The 22,993-nt window shown below is 36.9% G+C and overlaps 1 protein-coding gene across 4 annotated transcripts in view; it reads left to right on the forward strand.

Moving 5' to 3' along the window:
- Nucleotides 1–50: 50 nt before the first annotated feature.
- The window catches only part of LOC311086080 (platelet endothelial cell adhesion molecule-like), a 25,057-nt gene continuing 2,114 nt past the window's right edge, over nt 51–22,993 (forward strand). For all 4 annotated transcript variants that reach the window (XM_084118768.1, XM_084118769.1, XM_084118766.1 and 1 more), the window contains exons 1-12: nt 51–325; nt 412–435; nt 8,626–8,919; nt 9,346–9,627; nt 11,379–11,639; nt 12,298–12,567; nt 12,987–13,271; nt 15,338–15,607; nt 20,594–20,732; nt 20,827–20,906; nt 21,776–21,829; nt 21,906–21,971. In XM_084118768.1, the coding sequence (XP_083974894.1) occupies nt 106–325; nt 412–435; nt 8,626–8,919; nt 9,346–9,627; nt 11,379–11,639; nt 12,298–12,567; nt 12,987–13,271; nt 15,338–15,607; nt 20,594–20,732; nt 20,827–20,906; nt 21,776–21,829; nt 21,906–21,971 (2,245 nt within the window). In that variant the 5' untranslated portion in view covers nt 51–105. The remainder of the gene's footprint in view (nt 326–411; nt 436–8,625; nt 8,920–9,345; nt 9,628–11,378; nt 11,640–12,297; nt 12,568–12,986; nt 13,272–15,337; nt 15,608–20,593; nt 20,733–20,826; nt 20,907–21,775; nt 21,830–21,905; nt 21,972–22,993) is intronic.

A 22,993-nucleotide genomic window follows, 5' to 3' on the forward strand; every position in this document is an offset into this window, starting at 1 on the left:
GTGCTGGACGGATGCCACACCGTTGATCATCTTCTTAATCTTATATATCACTGTGATGTCTTCAGCACAGCACTGAAACAGGAGGCCTTTGAAGCCGTAAACAGAATGGCAATGTTTTCAAGGGCCTGGACGAACCAAGCATTCAAATACACACATCCTGAGGAAGGAACACGTTTCCTGATCCACGTTAAACAAAGAAAGGCGGTTCCATGTGATAAGTGCGAGCATTCCACCCTTCTCTCCATCCTCAACGTCCTTCACATTCATGAACACTCACCTGTGAAGATGAGCGTGTGTCTTCTCTGGCTCGGCCTGAGCGCTCTGTGTAAGGACACTCCGGACCGATTCAGACCATCATCATCTCATCCTCTTTTTATTCATTTGTCTCACCTCTTTTGCTCTCATCCACAGGGCAAGCGGCCGACACACAGGCAGGTAAGTCCTCAGTTTACGTTTTATGTGCATGTGAGGGAAACGGTTTTGGTCACGACGACAGTTTTGGGGCTGTTGAGTTATTTTTACCTCTCTCAGATTCACCTGATCACTTGATTTATATAGTTGGGCAAAGGGAGCAGTGAAATATCATGACAGTTCTGTGCTTTTCTGGGACTTCTTGGATGTATTTTTAGTCAGAGCAGATCTTTGATTCGCTTGGATGCTTTGATCCTTCAGAGATATTTTGTCACGGACTGTTTAGCCGCTCACAGGAAGTTTGCGCTTCGTATAATAGCAAGATGTTTAGTCTGCGTTTAATTAGAGGCTCAAACAAGATCAGTGATGCAGAACCCACAAACACTGTCACTTTCTAATCAACCCACCACCATTAACTTTGGGTTCGGATTATCCTTGTTTAATCAGATTTTAGTGGTGTTTACTGGGCTTGACGTGTAGCGGAGAACTCTGGTTGTGTTTGTTGGCCAGGCTGAGATTTGTGCGCCAGAAATGCAGGCTCTGTGCTCCTCAGGGAATAATGTTTTGTATTTGTTTATGTGCTTTCCTTCCTTCCTCTTCTTTCTGTTGGGAACGCCACTGCTCTTCTTTAAGACTTCAGGAAAAGAGCTGAGTGTGTTCTGCTCAAAGTAAACATACCGAGAGGATGACTCGTTAGAAGTTTTCATCGCTTTACCCTTCACTGAGAAGACAATCCCAGAATTCACCCCTTGTGTTAAATACATGCACTTAATAGATTGTAGTGTACTTCAAATCTTAAAATAATAGTTTAAAACATGTACTTGCATATAATATAATATTACTGAAATAAAAGTGTACTTAAAGAGAGACACTTTCATGACTGTTTCTTAACTCACTTAAATAGGCCTTTAAAACATGCACTTAGTAATAATGTCAAATTAAAAGTACATTTTAAATCATTGTTTCAATAATATTTTGTCGTGCTTTAAAGAAGTACACTTATTTTGATGTGTTGACTAACATACTAAAGCACACGTAAATGTACTTGATTATGATTTTAACTTTAGTGTGTTATTCAATATGACATTTAAAGTTAATATATTTTAAATACTTCACCATGTAACAATGTAACAATGTGTGATTACAAATTTATTTTCAATATAAATTACAATAAATTAGCTAAAATGATCTCAGACCCAACATGTGTTTTTAAGAGTGCGATAAATTTGCATAATCTCATAAAGGTAACATAAAGGTTTAAAAGATTTTATGATTACTTTTAAATAGCCATCTATTGTGTAACACTGCAGACGGCGGTTTTTCTACAGTTTTATGCCGTAAATTAATTTACAGTTGATTACTGTTAAAATACACTTCACTTTTATTTTATTTTACACATTTAACCCTTTTAACCCCACTGCAAAATCTTTTAAATGAACACTTGTGTGTCCACACTACAGAGTGTTGGAGTAACACTGAAGCAGTGTTGAAGTTAATGATATAATTCAGTGATTAATTAACCGATGATTGAGCATTGGTGATGAACACCTGGGGCCCTATTTTAACGATCTGAAATGCAAGTATCAAGTAACTTTGTGGGCGGGTCTTGGGCGCTGTTGCTATTATACTGGTGGGATAAATGACTCTTGCACCCAACGCAAATCTAAAATGGGTTGGTCTGAAGTATCTATCTATCTATCTATCTATCTATCTATCTATCTATCTATCTATCTATCTATCTATCTATCTATCTATCTATCTATCTATCTATCGTAATAATGTATGATTTGCAAAAATGATAACTGCTGCGTCTGTGTGTAGATGAGAGAATCAAAGTGTATGCTTGTGACACTTAAAGCACACGCTACATTGATTAAGGCCAAGCATGCGCCCTTAAAATAGCATATGAATAACATGCGCAACACGCCACTGACTTTAAACGTTTGTGCCGGAACATGCCTCCTCTTTGCGCTGGACCGCCCCGGGGAGCGCAAGTGTATTTCTTAGTTAACCGACGTGCGTCTGTGGAGGGAAAAGTCCGCTTTGCGCGGGTGCAAAATAGGAATGATACATGCGCCGGTGTACAAAGTCAATTGCGCTGGGTGCAAGATAGGGCCCCTGATGTTAATAAGCAGAATCACTGAAAGACAGAGGAACAACAAGAAGATAAAAAAGCGAAACACAAGAACTACAACTGACTTCAGCCACAGAAGACATTAAATCTCTCAAGATCTCAGCAGAGGAGGATTAACCCTCTGGGGTCTGAGCTGTTTTCTGGGCCCTGGAGGTGTTCTGACATGCTCTGACATTTGTGCTTATTTCTGTTACTTGTGACATTTTCATGGCTAAAGTCTGATTACACTGTATTCAGCACAAACTCTGCTACAATAATATATCAGCAGCATGTATGTAAAAGTTTGTAGTTTTGAGATAATGACATTTATGCGTGGTTTGTGAAAAAAAAAAAAAAAAAAATCTCACTGAAATAAGGCCATGAAACCCATACTGATTATTTCTTCACAAGACTTTTGAAAATTGTATCACGTAGCCTAGAATATTTGCTCCAAAACTATGTGAAAATCGCCCTGACTGCTCATTCAGATAAGGCAATATATTGATTTAAAATTTGTACAACGTGTTTTGTGTGAGAAAGCTTTATGTGGGAGGTGTGATCACATCATTAATATGTAATTTTCACACCTGAGAAAGACAAAGACCCTCCCCTAACTGCCCTATTAGGAGCTATCAGGCCCTATAATTCTGAGCAACCTTGCACAAAGAATGAGGAGATTTAAAAAAGAATGGCTTTTTGATTGTTTGGATTTATTTACAACACAACATAATCCAAAGATACAAAACAAATGACAAAAAAACACTTATTGAAAACAATGATCCAAAGACAGAGACCTTTGTGCCATTCCTAAAAACATTGTACATACCTTTCATTTCCAAGGTGTTTGATTTTCACTTTACCATGTTCATATACAGAGACTCATGTGAATGTTGAAGTCAGCAGGACTCAGTGGCATCTGGGCCCTGAAAGAAAAAAAAAAGTGAACATACTGATATCAAGAGAAAGGCCTGCACGATTTTGGGAATACATTTTAGATTTTTCTGGTTAAAATTACTTTTTAAAATTCACAGAATACACACACACAAATGTTTTCAACAATATATAATATAATGAACACCAGGTTTGTTGTGCCTTGTAGGCATAGGCTATGCGCAGTGCTGCATAAAATAATAATAACAATAACCTATAGCAGCCTGTAAATCTTCCAAAAGATTTCAGTAACAACTAAGCTAGAGAAAAATATATTGATTATCATATGTTACTTCAAATGTTTCCATTCGTTATGATGATATGAAATGAGATAATAGTAAAAACATGAAGCCGTTTGGTGCGTTTTGCTTTTCAAACGCGATCGCGTTCCAAAATATGATACATTCAAACACGATCGCGATCCAAAATATGAAACATTATGGTTACCATATACATATCTACGTTTGAGCAGATATCCACAAACACAGTAACAGTAAACACGGGTCTAAATATTATAATATTCACCATATATCTAGCAACAGTTCAACTGCAATGTGAAATTTATGCAACAATAACAAACTAATATGTAAGAATTTCTTACCTTACATCTTTCTTGTCTTCAAATCGCGTTCTTCTTCTTCTGAGGTAAATCCAATGTAAGCTCACGGCGCGTCTTTCAAACTCGACGAAAAGCAGAGACTTGTGAAGTTTTTTCGTGCTTTGTTTTTGAGGTAACGAGCGAGTTCGCGTTCCATGTGGAGATTTGCATGTGAATCTCTTTTGTGCGTGTGGGCGTGGTCAAATTAAAAATAATGAGCAAGCATTTGAGATACTGGACATCTTGTTGGTTTTATACAAATTACTTAAACAGAGAATATTTATTTTCAGTTTGAATCCGATCATTTAAAAGTACACACTTAAATGTTTATAAAGGTATATGGCTCATAAATGTGTGACAAGTATTCGCTGAGTTTGGTTTCAGTTTATAGACGTGCTCAAGAAAAAAAAGTTCACTGCGACGGGGAGGCAGAAAGCACACCCTGTTTATTTTCTTTATTTTACAAAAGCACAATGTTTTGATTTGATTGTAAGTGGACACATACAAAAGTAGAAATATCACAGATTCTTTTTTTATATTTCTTTTTTCTGTATGACCATAAATGACGAGTAATTTAAGTTTATTGTGCTACAATGTGACGAAAATCCAACAAAACGCGCAGGCGCGTTTGTCGACCCCAGAGGGTTAAACAACTCCCAAAAACAGCATTACCAACTTCACTTATTACTAACCAGACTGGCTTTATTAATTTTTTCATACGTCTACAGAAACATTAACAGAGGTTTATATGTTGTTTTGTTTCATTTGACGATCACCGTTATGGTGATCAGTGTGTGCTTTAGTTAGGCTCTTGACCTTTGACTTTAACATTAGCTTTTCTTTGGTTGCTGTAACTGTGTGTTTTTAAGACACTTTTGTTGTGGAAAAAACAAAGCCAACCAAAATGGGATCAGGTGTTGCTGATTATGGTTTCATTACAGTGTTTGGATCACTGATCTAAGCCTGTGTCCAATCCCTTATCAAAAATATGTAGATCATATTACTATACTGTGAAACTACAACAAAAGATCAAGCAGTGCTGTAAAATCAGTTATGAAGGATTTTTAAACTCATCATTCACTTACTAAAAGTCAACACAAAACCAACAGCAAAAATAACAGCAAAAAGTACAAATGAAAGAAAATAACCAGACAATTCAGTTGCATAATTTATTCTTTTTTTTTTGTACTGTGCTGGTACCCAACATGCATTGCAGCATAAAACGTATGATTGTCATACGTTGTTCAAAATGTTCTGAGTATAAACTTTTTTAAATCCTTCATATTTTCTGAATGTCATATATGGAGTGAAAACAGTCTCAAAACCTTCCACAAATGCACGCGAGAGATCCACAAGCGTGCGCAGCAATCCACAAATGCACGCGAGAGATCCACACGTGTCTCTCGCGTGCATTTGTGGATTGCTGCGCACGCATGTGGATCTCTCGCGTGCATTTGTGGAAGGTTTTGAGACTGTTTTCACTCCATAGTCATATCACTGATAGATCTCGGTCTGTAAAATCACAATGACACCAACATCAAAAATACAAAATATCACCCATAAAAAAGGATTAGACAATACATGAGATCAGTGAATTTGACCACTAGATGATGATTGTGACCATTAACAAACCATTAACCAATGTCATCTGATTTATTTTTTTTTATTTATTTTTTTTGCCATAGCAAATCTATTTTAAAGACACAGCTACAGCAGCCAAAGCAAAAAACTAATGTTCAAATGTCAAGGGTCAAGAGCCCAACTAAAGCAAACACTGATCACCGTCATGGTAACATCAAATCAAAATAAAATTACATCTTAATCTCTGCCACCTTTTAATAATAACTTCTGTAGACGTCTGACAGAAATAAAGTCAAACTGGTTAGTAATAAGTGAAGATGGTAATGCTGTTTGTGGAGTTGTTTAATCCTCCTCTGCTAAGATCTTTTGCTAAGATTCAATGTCTTTTATCTTGATTTTATCTTTTTCTGTTCTTCTAGTTCCTCTTTCCTTCAGTGATTCGGATTGTTAACAGCAGAGGTTCATCAGTGTCTCAATTAACTGAATTAAATTCAATTAAATTAACTGAATTAACTATGAAATGATTTGCTCAGGTACATGGACTATATTAGTGAACTAATTTAGAGAATAGTGAATGATGGTATCTTCTTATCAACTCTCAAGAAAGGTTATTCTTCTGGTCATGAATTACTATAAAGTACTCAACAATATAAAAGCTTGAAGCTTAAGATCACACATTTAAGAGACTTTGTTTGGTGAGCATCAGACAGAGAAAATCAAGCATGGGTTTTAATATGAATACATACGACTATACTTAAACAAATAATACATTTAAACAGAATAAACAAAAAGTAAAGAAAGAAAGAGAGAGTGGACCACAGAATGGCACATGTCACAAACAGATAACCTTTGAGAGCCAGCAAAGAATCAAACCACCTTAAGGCAGGGGCAAACAATCTTAAACTCATCTAAATCTCGATAGAAATAATACTTGCATGGATCTTTGGTGCTGAGCAAGAATGTGTGTGTGTGTGTAGCTCCTCGGTTAATCCGTGAGTTTGAAGCGTTCTTCCTGTTCTTCCGGAGAGCGCGTCATTAGCAGGAAGTTTAAAAGGTTTACTTGAAAGCAAAGTTGCCAGAAAATCAGGGTAAGTCTGTTTCACCCAGAGATCAAAATGAATGAGCAAAAGATTAAAACAAGGCAAGAAGCCGGAGATATGTCCAAGACAAAAAGCTAAGAACAAGACACAAAGCAAAAGAATAAGACTAAGATACATACGACTAAGAAATAAGACTAAGGTAGCCATGAGCCATCGACTTTAAGGAGAACTTAGTCCACACCTGTTTTGGGTGAGATGACCAATAGTTGTTGTCCAACTTTTAGCGGGAGAGAGTTTCTTTGTCTCCTTCAGCGTAATTTGCATGTTTTATGTTGGTGTCAGAACTGGTCATTTTTACTCCAAAGGATGGCAAACATAGTTTAAAACATTTTATCGTAACCTACTATATATATTTAGCTAAGGCAAACCGAGAGGTTTAATTCGGTACCAAGAAAGGGAGTGTGAGTTGAGTTGATTACGATCTTTTTGAAGCTCACGGCGGAGTTTGGGGGTGTTTCTGTTTAGCCTCTGCCATGCCGCTAAAGTGACAATGGGGCAATTTGATCCAGACTCATTTGCGCTAGGCCTGTGATTTACATGAATGAGTCCAATAGGTTAAAAGCTTGATGATTTCGTCCAGACACTACAAAGGCTTATACTACAGGGCCGTTGAATGCTTGAATCTGATTGGTTGACGAACGTTCTAAGGTGTGCATTATTTTAAGGGAAACGCACAGCTAAAGTAGTTCCAGGCAGGTCTTGACCGCATTACAGTTCCATATCACTTCGCGTAGTCAACTGTAATAACGGAAAATAGGATACAATTCATAACAAGAAAAAAACATTTAGCCCCATGCGCTTGATCTGCAATTTTCAATGTCTAGCTTCACAATCAATGGAAACATGCAGTTTAATTTTAATAAATAAAGTATATAGTCCTATATAATCAATAGAAAATTAAACTGAATATAGGCTAAATAAATGGATAGTCCTGCAGCACGGATTTTTATTGCAGATAATTTAACAAATAAATAATTATTGATAGGCCTACTTGTTAAAAGGGCTTTGGGTTTCATTTATTTGGCTAGTCTACTGTCATCTGTCAATAATAGAAACAAAAGAATGAACGAATTAATTAAAACGAATTGAATTAATAAATAAATAATAATATTGACGCACATGCTTTTCTGTCTCATTATTGCACATCTCTCTCTAATAACTGCATTAATAACTGCATAAAGCCGGGGACACACTTTAAGGCCGGTTATGAATGTTATTTGATTCTTATGACTGATCATGTCCAAACGCGTGTTCAGCGCATTCAGTCTGTGTTCAAAGTCGGTGTTTAAAATATGCTGCGATGAAAACAGTCAGAGAATGTGTCAGCTAGTCGTGTGTCCCCAGCATTAGTCTGCTATCAGTGGCTCAAACCTCCGTTACTAACTCTAAAATGACGTTTTGGAATTAGCAACGGAGGCATGGGATTAGATGCGTAAGAAATTAGTCCTACATACAAGAGTGTTTTAATGACAAAAACTTTACAAACGTCTTGAAATACATAATCTGAACAATGTTTCGAGGTGTGGTAACTGTAGTATAAGCGGAATAATTGACTTCAGGCCGTTGAATTATTAGAAAAATAATGCACAGCCGAGGTGAACGGCCACTCCGCTTCGCGTCGTGACCGCATTACCACCTCGGGTGTGCATTATTTTTCTAATAATTCAACGGCCTGTCGTCAATTATTCCTTACTTATAAATTGGCCAAGACGTGTTTTGTTTTAAATCTAGTGTTTTGTTTCAATGATGGGTGTAGGTTTAGTGGTAGATATTTTGACATAAAATCAATGGAAGTCTATGCAATGTCCTCTCTAATATAGTGTGTGTGTGTGTGTGTGTGTGTGTGTGTGCGTGTGTGTGTGTGTGTTTTATCTCTGGGTCTTTCTGAGCAGCATTCACCATTGATAAGGTGACGTTGACTGTGCTTCCTGGTAATAATGTGACGAGTGGCACTAACCTAACCTTGCATTGTGAGGCCAAAGTCAGTCACAGCCTCTCCCAGCCGCTGACATACACCTTCAGCTTCCTGCAGGACGATCAGGTCATGTACTCCAAAAATACCAGCGCCTCAGTGGTGGAGCGCAGTTTATCTCCAGCCAGGGTGTTCAACTCGGGTCGCTACCAGTGCGCTGTCCGCATCTATGACAAGATCAAGACAAGCACCAGTCAGAAACTCAGAGTCACAGGTGAGTTACATAACTGATGCTCATCAAAGCATAATTCTACTAATTCTATTTTAGCAGCTGTTGCTGTCCACTTACAGTGGATATAAAAGTCTACACACCCCTGTTAAAACAGCTGGTTTTTGTGATGTGAAAAGGGAAAAAAATAATATCAGAACTATTGCTTGTTTATTGTAACAGTTGCAACCTCTGCAATGTCACTGAAAACAGCTGTTTTAACAGGTGTAGACTTTATATATATATATATATTTAACCACACATTTGTGCGACTATTTTTTATTTATTTTTACATTCGCACCAATAATGTTTGAGATCTTTTTGGATTTGGAAAGTATTGCATTGTTTTTGTTTTTGCCACTAAATTTTGTAGTTGATGTGACTGACTATTGAGAGGTCAGGGGTTAATAAAGAGTTTTTAAACTCATGCAGGCCTTCAAGTCCCCACGCTGAAGGTGAAGTCTGATATCATTTCTGAGGGGGAAGACATCACTGCCACATGCAGCGCACCAGAGGAGACGGGCAGTCTGAACTTCTATTTCTACGAGGACGATCAGGAGGTCAAGCGAGTCTCTAGTATGAGCAACTCTGTGACGACCACTCTCACCTTGCAGAAGCTCAAAGACGTCTACCTGCACTGTGTCTATGTGGTTATCATGCATCCTGACGCGGGCTTCTCCAACAAAAGCAACACGGTGAAAGTGATTATAGAAGGTAACATCATGTACATTTTGCTTGGTCAAAGAAACTTCATCTAAAGACCAATGCATGAAAAAAAGATTGTTTTGTGGCTTTTAGTCCACATCTGTTGGCTACACTCAAAATTATTTTAGTCTGTTTTTAAGGGTTAGTTCACCCAAAAATGAAAAATTCTGTCATTCATTTCTCACCCCCATGTCGTTCCAAACCCGTAAGACCTTCGTCCATCTTCGGGACACAAATGAAGATATTTTTAATGAAATCCAAGACCTTTCTAAACCAGCCATAGGCAGCAACGTCACTGCAACTTTCAAGGCCCAGAAAGGTGGTAAAGACACAGTTAAAATAGTCCATGTGACTACAGGGGTTCAACCTTAATATTATGAAGCGACGAGAATATTTTTTGTGCGCAAAATCCCCCAAAATAACGACATTATTCAACAATCTCTTCTCTTCCACGTCATTCTTCTACGCTGTTGATGTAGTGTAAACAGTGCAGCGCTTCCTGGTTCTATGTCAAAATGCCAGCTCACTATTGGCCAGCTCCTGTATCAGCATCACATGCATGTGTCGTGTGCTCACATCACCAGCGTCAGCCAATAATTAGCCAGCATTCTGGTGTATAACCCGTGAGCGCTGTACTTTGTTTACTACGCGAATAGCGTAGGAGATCTGACACAGAAGAGAAGAAATTGTTGAATATTTTTTTTTTTAGCACAAAAAAGTATTCTCGTCGCTTCTTAACATTAAGGTTGAACCACTGTAGTCACATGGACTATTTTAATGATGTCTTTACTATCTTTCTGGGCCTTGAAAGTTGCAGTGACGTTGCTGTCCATTAAAGGTATAGCGGAGGATTTTCTTTTTCTGGGTGGATCATCAAGACTGTTGGTCCTCCTAAGTATCAATCATTCTGGTGATATGTTTACGTAAGGCCGTCGTACGTGCTCGTGCACACGATTCACACGATGGCGTGCGCTCAAAACACAGGTTGGGTCTCCCACTGATGCCTCAGTCGCGAAGTTTCTACTTGACAGGTAAAGTTTGGCATGCTATTTGGAGAAATCCATTTAAAATCACTGCTAGTAAAAGTTAATGTAAGCTATGATTAGCTCGTGCATGCTCTCTCGTGCACACGTTTAGTAGGCGTTCCCTCTCGGGAGCAGGAAGAGTGTTGCACGTGCATTTTTTTCAAAAAGTGGAGAGGGCGGTTCTTTTCTAAAATTCGGGGAAATCCTCCACTATACCTTTAAGGAATCAGAAAGCTCTCGGATTTCATCAAAAATATCTTAATTTCTGTTCCGAAAATGAGCGAAGGTCTTACAGAACGACATGAGGGTGAGTAATTAATGACATAAATTTAATTTTTGGGTGAACTAACTTTTAAGAATTATGCATTCAATTGTATGACTGATTGATTGATCAAATAAATGTAGCCTTGGCGAGCACAAGAAGCTTCTTTAAGAAACATTAACAATCTTACAGAGCCCAAACTTTTGAATGGCAGTGTAAATGCTGGTCATTAATATCAAAATTATTGAATCATCTTTCACTCATGTATTATGTACATTTTAGTCCAATAAAATGTAAAGTTATAATGCCCCTAAAGCTATAATGCCTCTCAACCCCATATGATATGGCAAGAAGTATAGCAACACAAGAAAATACAGCTAAGCAAGTCATTTCATGGGGTCTTTATTGAGCATATCCACAGCTGACTATATTTTGCTTCAACAGTGAGATTGATTTTTATTTATTTTTTACAGATCTTGATGCGATCAGGCCGCAAATAAGCATCTCCCCCAACGCAAATGTTGTTGAGGGTGACAGGGTGAAAATCACATGTCAGGTGCAATATCCCTCAATTCTCGACTTGTTCCTTACCAAAGGCAACAGCGTACTTCGTCAATATAACACAACATTCACATACAGCTTCACCGTAAGAGCTGAGGATTCAGGGGACTATGTGTGTAAAGCAGAGAAAGGCAGCGTGCAAAAGATGGCCGTCTATGGGCTAAATGTCACAGGTACCTAACCACAACCATACACATTTTGACTAATCTTAGAATGCTTTCAGCTATCAAGAGTCCACTTTCATCTCTAAATTATATTGTTGCATTAAAGGGTTTATTTGTTTTTTGTTATTATAACATTAAAAAAGTTTGCCTTTTTATTTCAATAATGTCACTTATACATCGAATTTGCAGCGAAAATTGGAATATCACATTGAAATGGAAAATGTAATGTTAAACATTTTCACCATTAAAAAATATTTTACACACATTTCGCACATAATCCTATACTGTGTTCAGAGCTCTGCGCATGCAGATTTAGTTCTAATTTGCTTATCAGAACTAAATTCATATATTTATTAATGAACAAATAATAAATTATATTTTGCCAGGAATAATGATGCATATTATAATACTCAACATTTAAAATAAATTAAACTGCATCAGTGTTATTGAGATATTATTATAGATTTTATTCATATTTTGAATGTTTTTATTTTCTGTTTTCATTTTAATTGTAGTTTTTGGTCATTTTTATTTTGGTTTCAGTTTTTGTTATTTTAGTTAAAGTTTATTCTATTTCAAGCAATGAACTATTTTATGGTTTTGTTTTTAGTTAACTATAATAACCCTCCACTGCATGATAATAAACTAAATTTGTCTGACTCTTTAGAACTGTTCTCGAAGCCGATTTTGAGAATGAGCTCAGATCAGGTTTTTGAAGGGGAACGCTTCACTCTGACCTGCCACAGTGCTGTAAGCTCCTCGGAGAAGATCAAAAAAGCGGACATAAAGTATACTTTGCTGAAAGAAGATCGGCACATTTATTCAGGGGCCGAATACTCTGCCACTGCGAGCCTGGCCACCAATGGGAAATACTCCTGTATGGCAGTGGCTAAAGGAGTTAACAAGACCAGCCAACCACTTGATTTAAAAGCTAAAGGTGAAGAGTTCATGATTTTACCAAAGCTCCGGCATTAGAGGACATGCATATATTATCCACATTATTAATAGATTGTTATAACAAAGCATTTTCCATTATTACTATATTATAACATGTTATAACTTAGTAATAACAAAATATGTTTGATGAATTAGTAATACAGTCAAGCACCTTACAGGGAATTTTTAAAGAACTCTGTGGAATGGAAAGTTTCCATGGATGTTAAAGGTTCTTCATGGACCCATCAATGCATGATTTTTTATTTTATTTTTTAGAAGTGAGGAGCTGACTGCTTGGAATATGAAGCAGACATATTAATTTCAATTGATATGGTGCATTGCAAGAACACACTTTCTTTAGTGAATAGGCACCCTAATGCTTTTTCCATGCTTCTCATTTTCCTCCCCTCTATTTTCCAGTGCCTGCTTCTACCCCAGTCATTCGTGTTGTTGATAAGGTGATTGTTGGTCGGCCATTCAAGGTTTTGTGTGAGTCTGAGAATGGAACGCTTCCAATAACATACACCTTACTGAAGGCCCGCGTGCCAGTGGCTGTGAGGAGAGTGGTTGAGACAACTGACAAGGCACTCTTCAACATTGACTACATCAGTTCTCCAGAAGAGATCCACAGCTTCACATGTCAGGCTCAAAACCAGGGGACATCAATCAGTAGCGCTAGTTATCCCCTTAGAGCAGAAGTCATAGGTAAGAGGACCAAACCCTGACATCTTCGTGCTCAATGATTTGTGTGCCTAATGTTGCTGCTATTTTTAATTATTTGGAAGTGCACGTTGCCATTTTTAGATTCCATAATCACTGATAGACTTTTGTGTCCGGTACCATTTTTGATGACTGTTACATTCATTGTATCCCTGTTCTGCACAGACAAAAGCTTTTCAAGACAACATTCAAAGTTTGCCTTGATGATTTTTTTGCAGCACAAGTTAATTGGAAAAGGAACAAGCCTCTATCTACATTTTTTTAAAAACTCTAAAAAGATACTTATGCTAACAATTCACTGCGGTTTCCAGCTGAAATAAACAAAAGTGGCAGTAAAACACTGATAACATCAATTCCTTTTCGAATTATGATAACAGTTAATTAGCACTAATTAATTAATAATAATAAATTAGCAACAATGTTCTCCTCACTAGCATTTTTGTGTTTTCCATAGCGCTAGCTAGCTATTTTATCAAAAATGTTCCCCCAGATCATGTGGGCGGACCTTGTCAAAAACTAAGTGATATCAAGCCCCACCCATTCAGAGGAACAATATGATTGGTCAATTTTCCTGTCATTTGATATTTGTCTTTTGAACTTTTACCATAGTGCATGATTTGTAAACATACATTTTGACATTTACATTACATAATCAGGCCCATGTGTATGGCTTTTCTGCTGTAAACTTGTCCAGTATCCAGTAAAACATAAATCATGCTAAAAGAGCTCAATTAATTGCTTCAGCAAATGAGTCTTTATCTTACTTTTGCTTTCCTTAACACTATGGTTTAGTGCATGGTTTGGTGTATCTCATTTTGTTTTCTTTTACCAAGTTTAAAATCTGGAGACTCGTCCAAAGTAATGAATTAATCAGTGTCAGAGAAACAAAGAGTGAACATACTTTATGAATGCATGTTAAATCTGTCTATGGTCAAGTTTATAAAGTTTTTAAAGGGGTAGTTAAAAAAAATCCTGTCATTATTTACACACACACACACACACACACACACACACACACACACACACAAACGTTAAGAAAAGGCATTACAATATGGCCTAATGCACTGTTGTCACGGTTAAAGGAGAACTCCGGTCAATTTTAACATTGAGCTCATTTTTTTGTAAATTTGGAGTGCTGTCAATACAGAGAACAACGACAAAAATCGGTGTTGCCTACACCGTGTTATCCTCTTTTTAAAATTTGCACCCTGTTGACTTCAATGGGGCAAGTTTTAAACCTGCTTTTAGCCTCTTAACATCCTTGATGTGTCATTACAAGTGCACAGCCAATGTGAGTGATTCCTTCAGAGTGAACACGGTGAATCTGACTGCAGTAGATGTGAAAGATATGAATAAAAATTAAGTTAATTCGGCCAGCGCTCATACCTGTAAAACAAACTCTGGAAACTGAGAAACCACGCAGAAAATTGAGGGCTTAAATACACCTTGAATGAAAATCAATGGAACAGGGAACAGGTGTGAACTAATCCGACGCCATGACAACTAATGAAAGAACTAGAACTCGGGAGACAATGAAAACAAACAGAACAAGATAATTAAACTAAACAGAACAAGACATGAACGTGACAACTGTGTTACAGTTAATATGAGGAGATTTTCCGCATTGATTTTTCGCTGGAGTTTTACTTTTATTTTGAATTACACATTGCATTATGTTGTGCTTTAGGGTTGAAGGAAATGTCAGGAAACTTGACAGAAAATGTACTGGTAATTTTCTGCCGCGATGTTATCAGTTTTTTATACTTGCAGTGAAAAGTGGTCCATTAAACTCATTCTCTGTTTCTTCTTAAGTCATAAAATAGTTTTAAATAACAGAAGTTGAAATCAGAAATCTCATTCCTGTTCACATTCAGATACAAATTTGACATGACATTGACTCCACACCGGAATGGTGAATGGGATTTAAAGTTGCGACAGAGCAGGCGATTTCTAATGACTTCAGAAAATGAATGGACTATTGCATTATTGGTGTGAACTGTCTCTTACTATTCTTGACTAAAGTAGCTGGCATTTCTCTGTCTGTCTATCAGTACCAGTGTCCATGCCAGTCCTGGTGCCACAGGACGTTACAGTCACAGAGGGCTCAAATCTCACCCTCACCTGCCATGTACAGAAGGGCACTTACCCAATCATCTTTACCTGGTATCACAACAGGCTCCCTTTACCCACCCAAGAAGTCAGATCCTTAGAAGGAAGTCATATCATCAAAGCCATAGAACGAGACCAGCGAGGAGACTACTACTGTGAGGCATCCAATTACAACACTGGAATTAAAAGGAGTCATCCTTCCAGGATTGGAGGTACATTTTTAAATACCACACCAACACACCATTTGATCACCCTGATAAGCCATAGTAGAACTTCTCTGTTTTGAAATATCATTTTTTGAACTATAACACTTACTCTACGCGTCAGTTAAAGGGATAGTTCGCCCAAAAATGATATTTAAGCCATGATTTACTCACCCTCAAGCCGTTCGAGATGCATATGTAAATCTTTTTTCAGACGAACACATTTTCAGTTATTTTAGAAAATGTCTTAGATCTTTCAGTGGTTATAATGTGAAGCAATGGGGTCCAGCTGATTCAAGTCGCAAAATGTGCATGCATCCTTCACAAAAATAATCCATCCGGCTCCAGGGGGATAAACGAAGGCCTTCTGAGGGTAATCCGTGCAGTTTTGTCGTAAAAATATACATATTTAAAACTTTATAAACGAAAATAACTGGCTTCCGGTGGCGGTCGGTGCGCGTTCATGGAGATGGTTGCTGGCATATGACGTAGAACGTAGCGCAGGAAGCGTCGTGACGTAGACCGAGCGTGACAGCGCAGCCAGAGAGCAGAGCAAAACAAAACTCTACGTTCGCTCTACGTCACGACGTCATCCATCTCCATGAACGCGCGCCGACCGCCACCGGAAGCCAGTTATTTTCGTTTATAAAGTTTTAAATATGTATATTTTTACGACAAAACTGCACGGATTACCCTCAGAAGGCCTTCGTTTATCCCCCTGGAGCCGGATGGATTATTTTTGAGAAGGATGCATGCACATTTTGCGACTTGAATCTGCTGGACCCCATTGCTTCACATTATAACCACTGAAAGATCTAAGACATTTTCTAAAATAACTGAAAATGTGTTCGTCTGAAAAAAGATTGAAATATGCATCTCGAACGGCTTGAGGGTGAGTAAATCATGGCTTAAATATCATTTTTGGGCGAACTATCCCTTTAATGCAGTTTTTATTAATTCTAACAATGCAGTGTTGTGAGAACATGAACGTGAACAAACATGCATGACGCTCTGAAAAAAAGTTGATGGGCCAGTGCTGCAACGTCACAAAATTGTAAACCTTGGCAATTTAGATATTCAAGCGCAAGAAGACGTGAAAGGGAACTCAATATGTCACTTGCGTTTCAGACAGCGTTTGAATACTTACAGTTTTTCCCAGTCGCTTTGGTGCATTTCTCACATCACTATTTACATTTGCACAACAGTTAATGCAGTTCTCAAAACAATTAGTACAAACTGCAAAACCTAGTTGATAACCTGCAAAAGTGTGTCACTTGCTCAAAATGGATAGCTCATTCCTCAAAAGCAAGTATTCATGTCAATGAAAGTGTCAGTGTCATCAAGATGAAAAGTCCTGACACCATCGTTTATGAACAAGATAGTCAAATGGCTTTGTCATGTTTTCATTATGACAGTTTACTCTGTAAATGTTTTCCAATGCAAAAAAGTCAGATCTTGGTGACACTACCTGAAAATGCTCAAGACAACACTGTAAAGTTACACATTACTGTATTTAGTGAGGTAACTGAGTACAAGACAATGAATATATGTATGTTTCTGTGAAAAATTTCTAACCCTGCCAAATCAAAAATTTTACACTAAGTGACCGATAACATCAACATTTTTCAATTGGCCCAAGTGAAATTCTGTAAATTTCAATTGGCCCAAGTGAAAATCTGTAAATTTAATTTTATAATTTACAGAATTTCACTTGGGCCAATTGAAAAATTTAGATGTTATCGGTCACTTGAAATTTTTGATTTGGGAGGCTTAGAAATTTTTTACAGTGTACTGCATATGCTCTTTGCAATTCTAAATTTGTTCACAGCATTGTGCAAAAGAAAAAATACACCCTTATTTACAACAAACATAAACTCCCTTTCACTGTAAAACATTTCTAACCTCTCCAAGTCAAAATTTTCTAGTGACTGGTCACATCTAAATTTTTAAATTGGCCCAAGTGCAATTCTTGTTGCAATAGTCTGTTACAGTAACAGTGGCTCAATGAGTAACTAGATGTACCGCATGGCGGTACAAAATATGACCGCCGCTCAGGCCTGCACTGGCTTTCCACAAAAAGAAATGACGTGGAGCAATTTGGCTATATTGCGTGTTTATGTATATACCTAAAAAAAGTAGTAGTATGTGCATGTCTGTCTGTGTGTGTGTGTGTGTGTATGTGTGTGGGTTTGTGTATGTGTGTGTCTGTGTGTGTGTGTGTGTGTGTGTGTCTGTGCGTGTATGTATGCGTGTCTGTGCGTGTATGTATGTGTGCGTACATGTGTGTGCGCGTGTGTGTTTGTGTGTGTGTCTGTGCATGTGGATTTGTATGTGTGTGTGTATGGGTGTGTGTCTGTGCGTGTGGATGTCAGTGTGTGTGCATGCTTGCATTTGTTTGTATTCCTGCATGTGTGTGTGTGACAGTTAGGGTTGCCAACTTCAGAAAAGGAAAATGCGGGACAATCGTGGTTATTTATAGGAAAATGAGGGACACTCAAAATATTTGTACTGTATCACACAGTGTACGTCATTTCAGTGTCTGCAGTTAAGTTTGTGTTTAAAAGGTTATCAGACATAAACACATTTGTATTGCTTAACCTATTTATGTATTTAATTCTAAAAATAATTTTAATGTCATACATGAAAAAAGTCACATTACAAACAAACCATAGTTCAAAATAACAGCATTTATCTAAAATAGAAAGCTTTTTTAACATTATACACTAGGCTTACAGTTCAAAAGTTTGGGGTTAGTAAGATTATTTTTTGGGGAAAAAAATAAAGAAAGTAATTGCCTACTTTTATTCAGCAAGTATGCATTACATTAATCAAAAGTGACAGTTAAGATAATGTTACAAAAGCTTTCTATGTACTTTCTAAAAGCTTTAAAACATTAATAATAATCAGAAATGTTTTTTGAGCATATTATTCCCTCAGGTAGATTACATGTTTTCTTGCGTGGCTGGATGTTAGACTCATGAACAATAATCACGTTGTTTGCATTCGCCAAAATTGATTAGCCGAAATCAAAACGTGGACAGTGAAAGGAAATTACCGTTAGCGCGAGACGAGTCCGGCTTGAAGCGGAAGCGACCAGACGGCAGAGGATGTTCGCAAATCAAACAATGATTTGTCTCAAAACAGTGATTAAAAAAAGCTGTGATTGGATGATGACAGGTGTCGGTGATCATTCTCAAGTGTCGTGGTCAGCACTGCTGCTGTTGCTGTTGTATCAGTCAGTGGTTTATCAGCTTGTCAAAAAACGGGACACGGGAGGTCACGCAAGGGACAAATAAATTAGGCCCAAAATGCGGGACGTCCCGCCTAATTCGGGACAGTTGGCAACCTTAGTGACAGTATCATCCTAAACCAGCAACCCTTCGCTCAACACCACCATCTACAGGCCGATGAGTGTACAGTCACTAAATGTGCACATAAATGAATTTATTTTATACCCCCCCATGGATGAAATTCTACGAAACTTAGCATACCCCCAGAGGATGTCAAGTTAATCATACACATGAAATATGGTGCAGTTCTGAACATCTCAACTGAAGATAGGGGCAATTAAAGCAGAATAATATTGCATTTTCATTTTTTATGGGAGGGGCGCAAATCACAAATGAGTGATTATGGGCTAGGTTGATGTGGGCCCTTATGAGCAACATACCATAAAAATTTCTTCATCCTCGGTGCCACGGTTCAGGTAGTTATTTAGGAAAAACTGCATTTTTTGGGTTTGGGGGGGCCCAGCGCGGGGGGGGGAGTGGCCCCCGGGGACCAAACGAAATTTTGGAACTGAACATACAACATACATAGTACTGTAATCATTCATGCACATCCAGACGTTCCTCTCTGGCCACATAATTTCATCTACATCACAGCGAATATCATCTCTTGCAATCAGAAAAAGAGAAAGGGTCTTGCTTTTTTCAGGGAAAAAAAAAAAAGATTGAAAAAATGTGTACAATTTGCTTGACAGATTTTGACAATTAGTTCAACATTTTTGTATGTAATGACTCAAGCAATGAAATGAGGACTATTAGTTTTATATGGAATGACTATTCAGCATTCACGAGTATAGTTAATTTTGACTGACATGACATAAGCAAATGATAATGTTATAAAACAGCAGAGAGTTGTATGAAAGCAATAGATGCATGTCCAAAAGCATTTGCAATTTGTTGGAAGGAATGAGAAACTGCTACTATGATGTGCACAAATGACTAAATGTTGTGAAGGTTGAACTAACTGTTGTGCAAATGTAAATAGTGATGTGAGAAATGCACCAAAGCAACTGAGAAAAACTGTAATTGAACTCTCTTTGATGTCGTCTTGTGCTTGAACGGACAAATTCACACAAATTCCAGTCTTAGCTTGAGTATGCTTGTAAAGATAGTCGGTTACGTCTTAAGTGAACGTAAACAGTCGAGAAAGACAATGCATGTGTATCAGTATATTGAATCCGTGCATTGGGTATAGAAGTGACAGCAGCCTAATATTTCTTATGCAGTGAGTGTTTTTAATGTTAATCAAACAACAAATGAGAAAGAAAAAAATCACTCTCTGCTCTTGACTGAGTAACATTTGTAACTTTAATAAGGATTAATCTGTTTAATTTATACAGTGAACTTTGTTCAATGTCTCTACATGAAAACTACAGTTACTTGTCTCAATGTTTTAAATTTATATTAAATAGGCTAGTTGTTTTAGCGGTGGTATCGAAATTTGAATAGAGAATTCTGTATCATTGAATTTTGTTATCATAACTGCCTATTTTTGCAAAAACATGGGCGGTAAAAAATATTTATGGTCGGCAAATTTTCTTAAGTCAGCGATTATTGGCAGGTGTGGCAAAACGTGTGTTTTAGGCCCTGCTTGTACTCATGTAGAGTATGTTTCTGGCATAAAAGTGGCAATGTTTACAGAAGATGTTGGTAAAGATGTTCACAAGTTCTTTCTGATATTTGTTGTCTGTGTGTGTGTGTTTTATAGTCAGTTTAGCGGTGTGGAAGAAAGCTCTTATTGGAGTGTTCTGTATCTTGCTTTTGGTGGCTATCGTCATAGTACTGACAGTCTTTTTGAAGAAAATGCCAAATCCACGCAGAAAAAAGCAAGCAACTGAGTTATCAGTGTAAGACAGCCCAGATTTAACATCTACAGTTCATATGTCTAATATTATAATTTGAATGTTTCTTCATTCTGTTTGAAAATGCTTTTTGTCTCAGAAAACCTTCAAGGCCCAAATCAGGTGACCCTATGAGAATGAGTCTCACTCTCGACATTGAAGACAACACCATTCTCAATGGTAGAACATTTTCCTATTCTTGTCATATTAATATTAATCGTGCATTTGGCTATTTTTGAAGCTGCTGTGTGTTTAAGGCAAGGCGCCACAGGTGAATAGGCTAAACACTAATAGATTACCATACTTTACCTAGTTGATTAATCACAGTATATTTAGACAATCGTTTTGTGGGATGTTATGTAATATGCAAATTAGGCATTGTCTAATTACATATGCACACATTTACATAAACTGCATAAAGCCAGGTTCAAAACTCTTGTTAAAGGTTTTTGAATCTCTCTATTTATCACAGCATAAATCAGAAAGTACTGATTTAAGTAAAAAGCAAGTAAACAGCCAGAAAAGAAAAGAAAAAAACTTATTTTTAGGTATAAAATGTTATATAAATCAGAGGAATGTGCTTCTGAAGTGGATATTTCTGGCTTTTCTCATTTAGAAAAAATTGCCTTTGATGATATACTAATTGAAATAAAGTGGAAAAATAGAGAAACAATTGTAATAAAAAATAAAACAATGTTGTTGTTTTTTTTTCGTTTGTTTTTTTCACTAGTATAAAAAAAGACTAGTTATGTTCCTGTTTATTATTTGAGCTGTATAGTGTTCTAAATCGTACTTTCTATGAGTACTTTTTTTAGTGGATGAACTTATGACTTTATTACCAGTGCAATTCCTGTGGAGTTTGGTACATGCAAACCGTGATATGCGGATCGTTACGTCATATCTGGTATCTTTGCGTGTTGGGTTAGGTTAGATTATTATAATGGCTGAATTGTATTTTGATTACCAACTCATATTGAAAATTGCATCTTATCACTTGAATGTTGAATGTTGAATGTTGAAGTCATATCTTGTTTATTTCTGCCTTACAGGCACTCCCTGTGTGATGGGCAGGAATGTCTGGAGTGAAAATGTATCTGGCTCAGGTACAGACTTTAAACAGGATGAGGCCTATGTGATGTGAGTTCATCTCATGACAATGTCTGCTTGCTATCAAACTAGATTCTGACGATCACACCGATGTGGACTCTGAGCTGGTTCACCCACAGGAAGTGGATCCCAGCAAAGGTGAGATGCAAGAATGTCAATGAATCCCTAAAATGGAATCATTGCAAAAAAAAAAAAAAAAAAAAAAAAAAAAATCAGTTCTAGCTAAATATTGAAAGAGCATTGAAGCGATTTAGGGCGAAGCAGAAAAGTGCTGTTCAGATGTTCAAAGTGCTCAAATTATAAATTTGTCTCTGTGTAAAATGCTGAGCCACAGTAAACGTTGTCATGACACTCACAATTAATTGTATTAAGAAATTGCAAGAACACAACTGCACTTACAATGATGTCACTGCCACCAGATTTTCTAACTTCCAAAATTTAAAACTATAAAATAAAATAAGTACAATTTTATAGATTATTTGTAGACAAGATGCAGATTTCAAACTGGCGACCCAACACACAACATGTGGTACAAACACTGATATTGATTAAGTACAGTTTTTGAGGTTGAAGGCATAACCTTTGACCTGCTTATATTGGCCAAATTTATTTGCATCAGTGACATCGAGATACTACAGTAGAAGTACTACAGTATATAGTACTATTAATTAGGTTTTATTTCAGTTTTCGTTTTAATTTTAGTTTAGTGATTTTGTTGTTTTTGTCTTTTTTTATAGTAAAATATGTCTATATAGTTTTTAGTTTTAATTTAGTTTAATTTTAGTAGGCTACATTAAGTTAAACTAATAAAGAAGGATGACTAATAAAATAATACAATAATTTTAAGATGTTTTATGGTTTTAGTTAACCATAATACCCTGATTTGCATTGGAATTGAATTGACCCCGACACACAGGAAAATGAATTGGAATAGGATTTTTAGATATTCAGAGAAATTCAACACAAGGTAGCAGACACCCTCAAAATGAAATTAATTTATTACTGTAAATACTACGAAATATGTCAATTTAATTTCAGCTGTACAGCAGCTTTAAAAGAAAATAGTCAGCTGAAGTCAGATCAGTGTTAATTCAATTCTGTTGTAAAGATCTTCAGTTATTAAATTAGTTCATTTAATCTATAAAGCAGTTCTGCAGAAA

Source organism: Abramis brama, assembly GCF_963993115.1.
Source record: "Abramis brama genome assembly, chromosome: 1".
Taxonomy (NCBI): Eukaryota; Metazoa; Chordata; class Actinopteri; order Cypriniformes; family Leuciscidae; genus Abramis; species Abramis brama.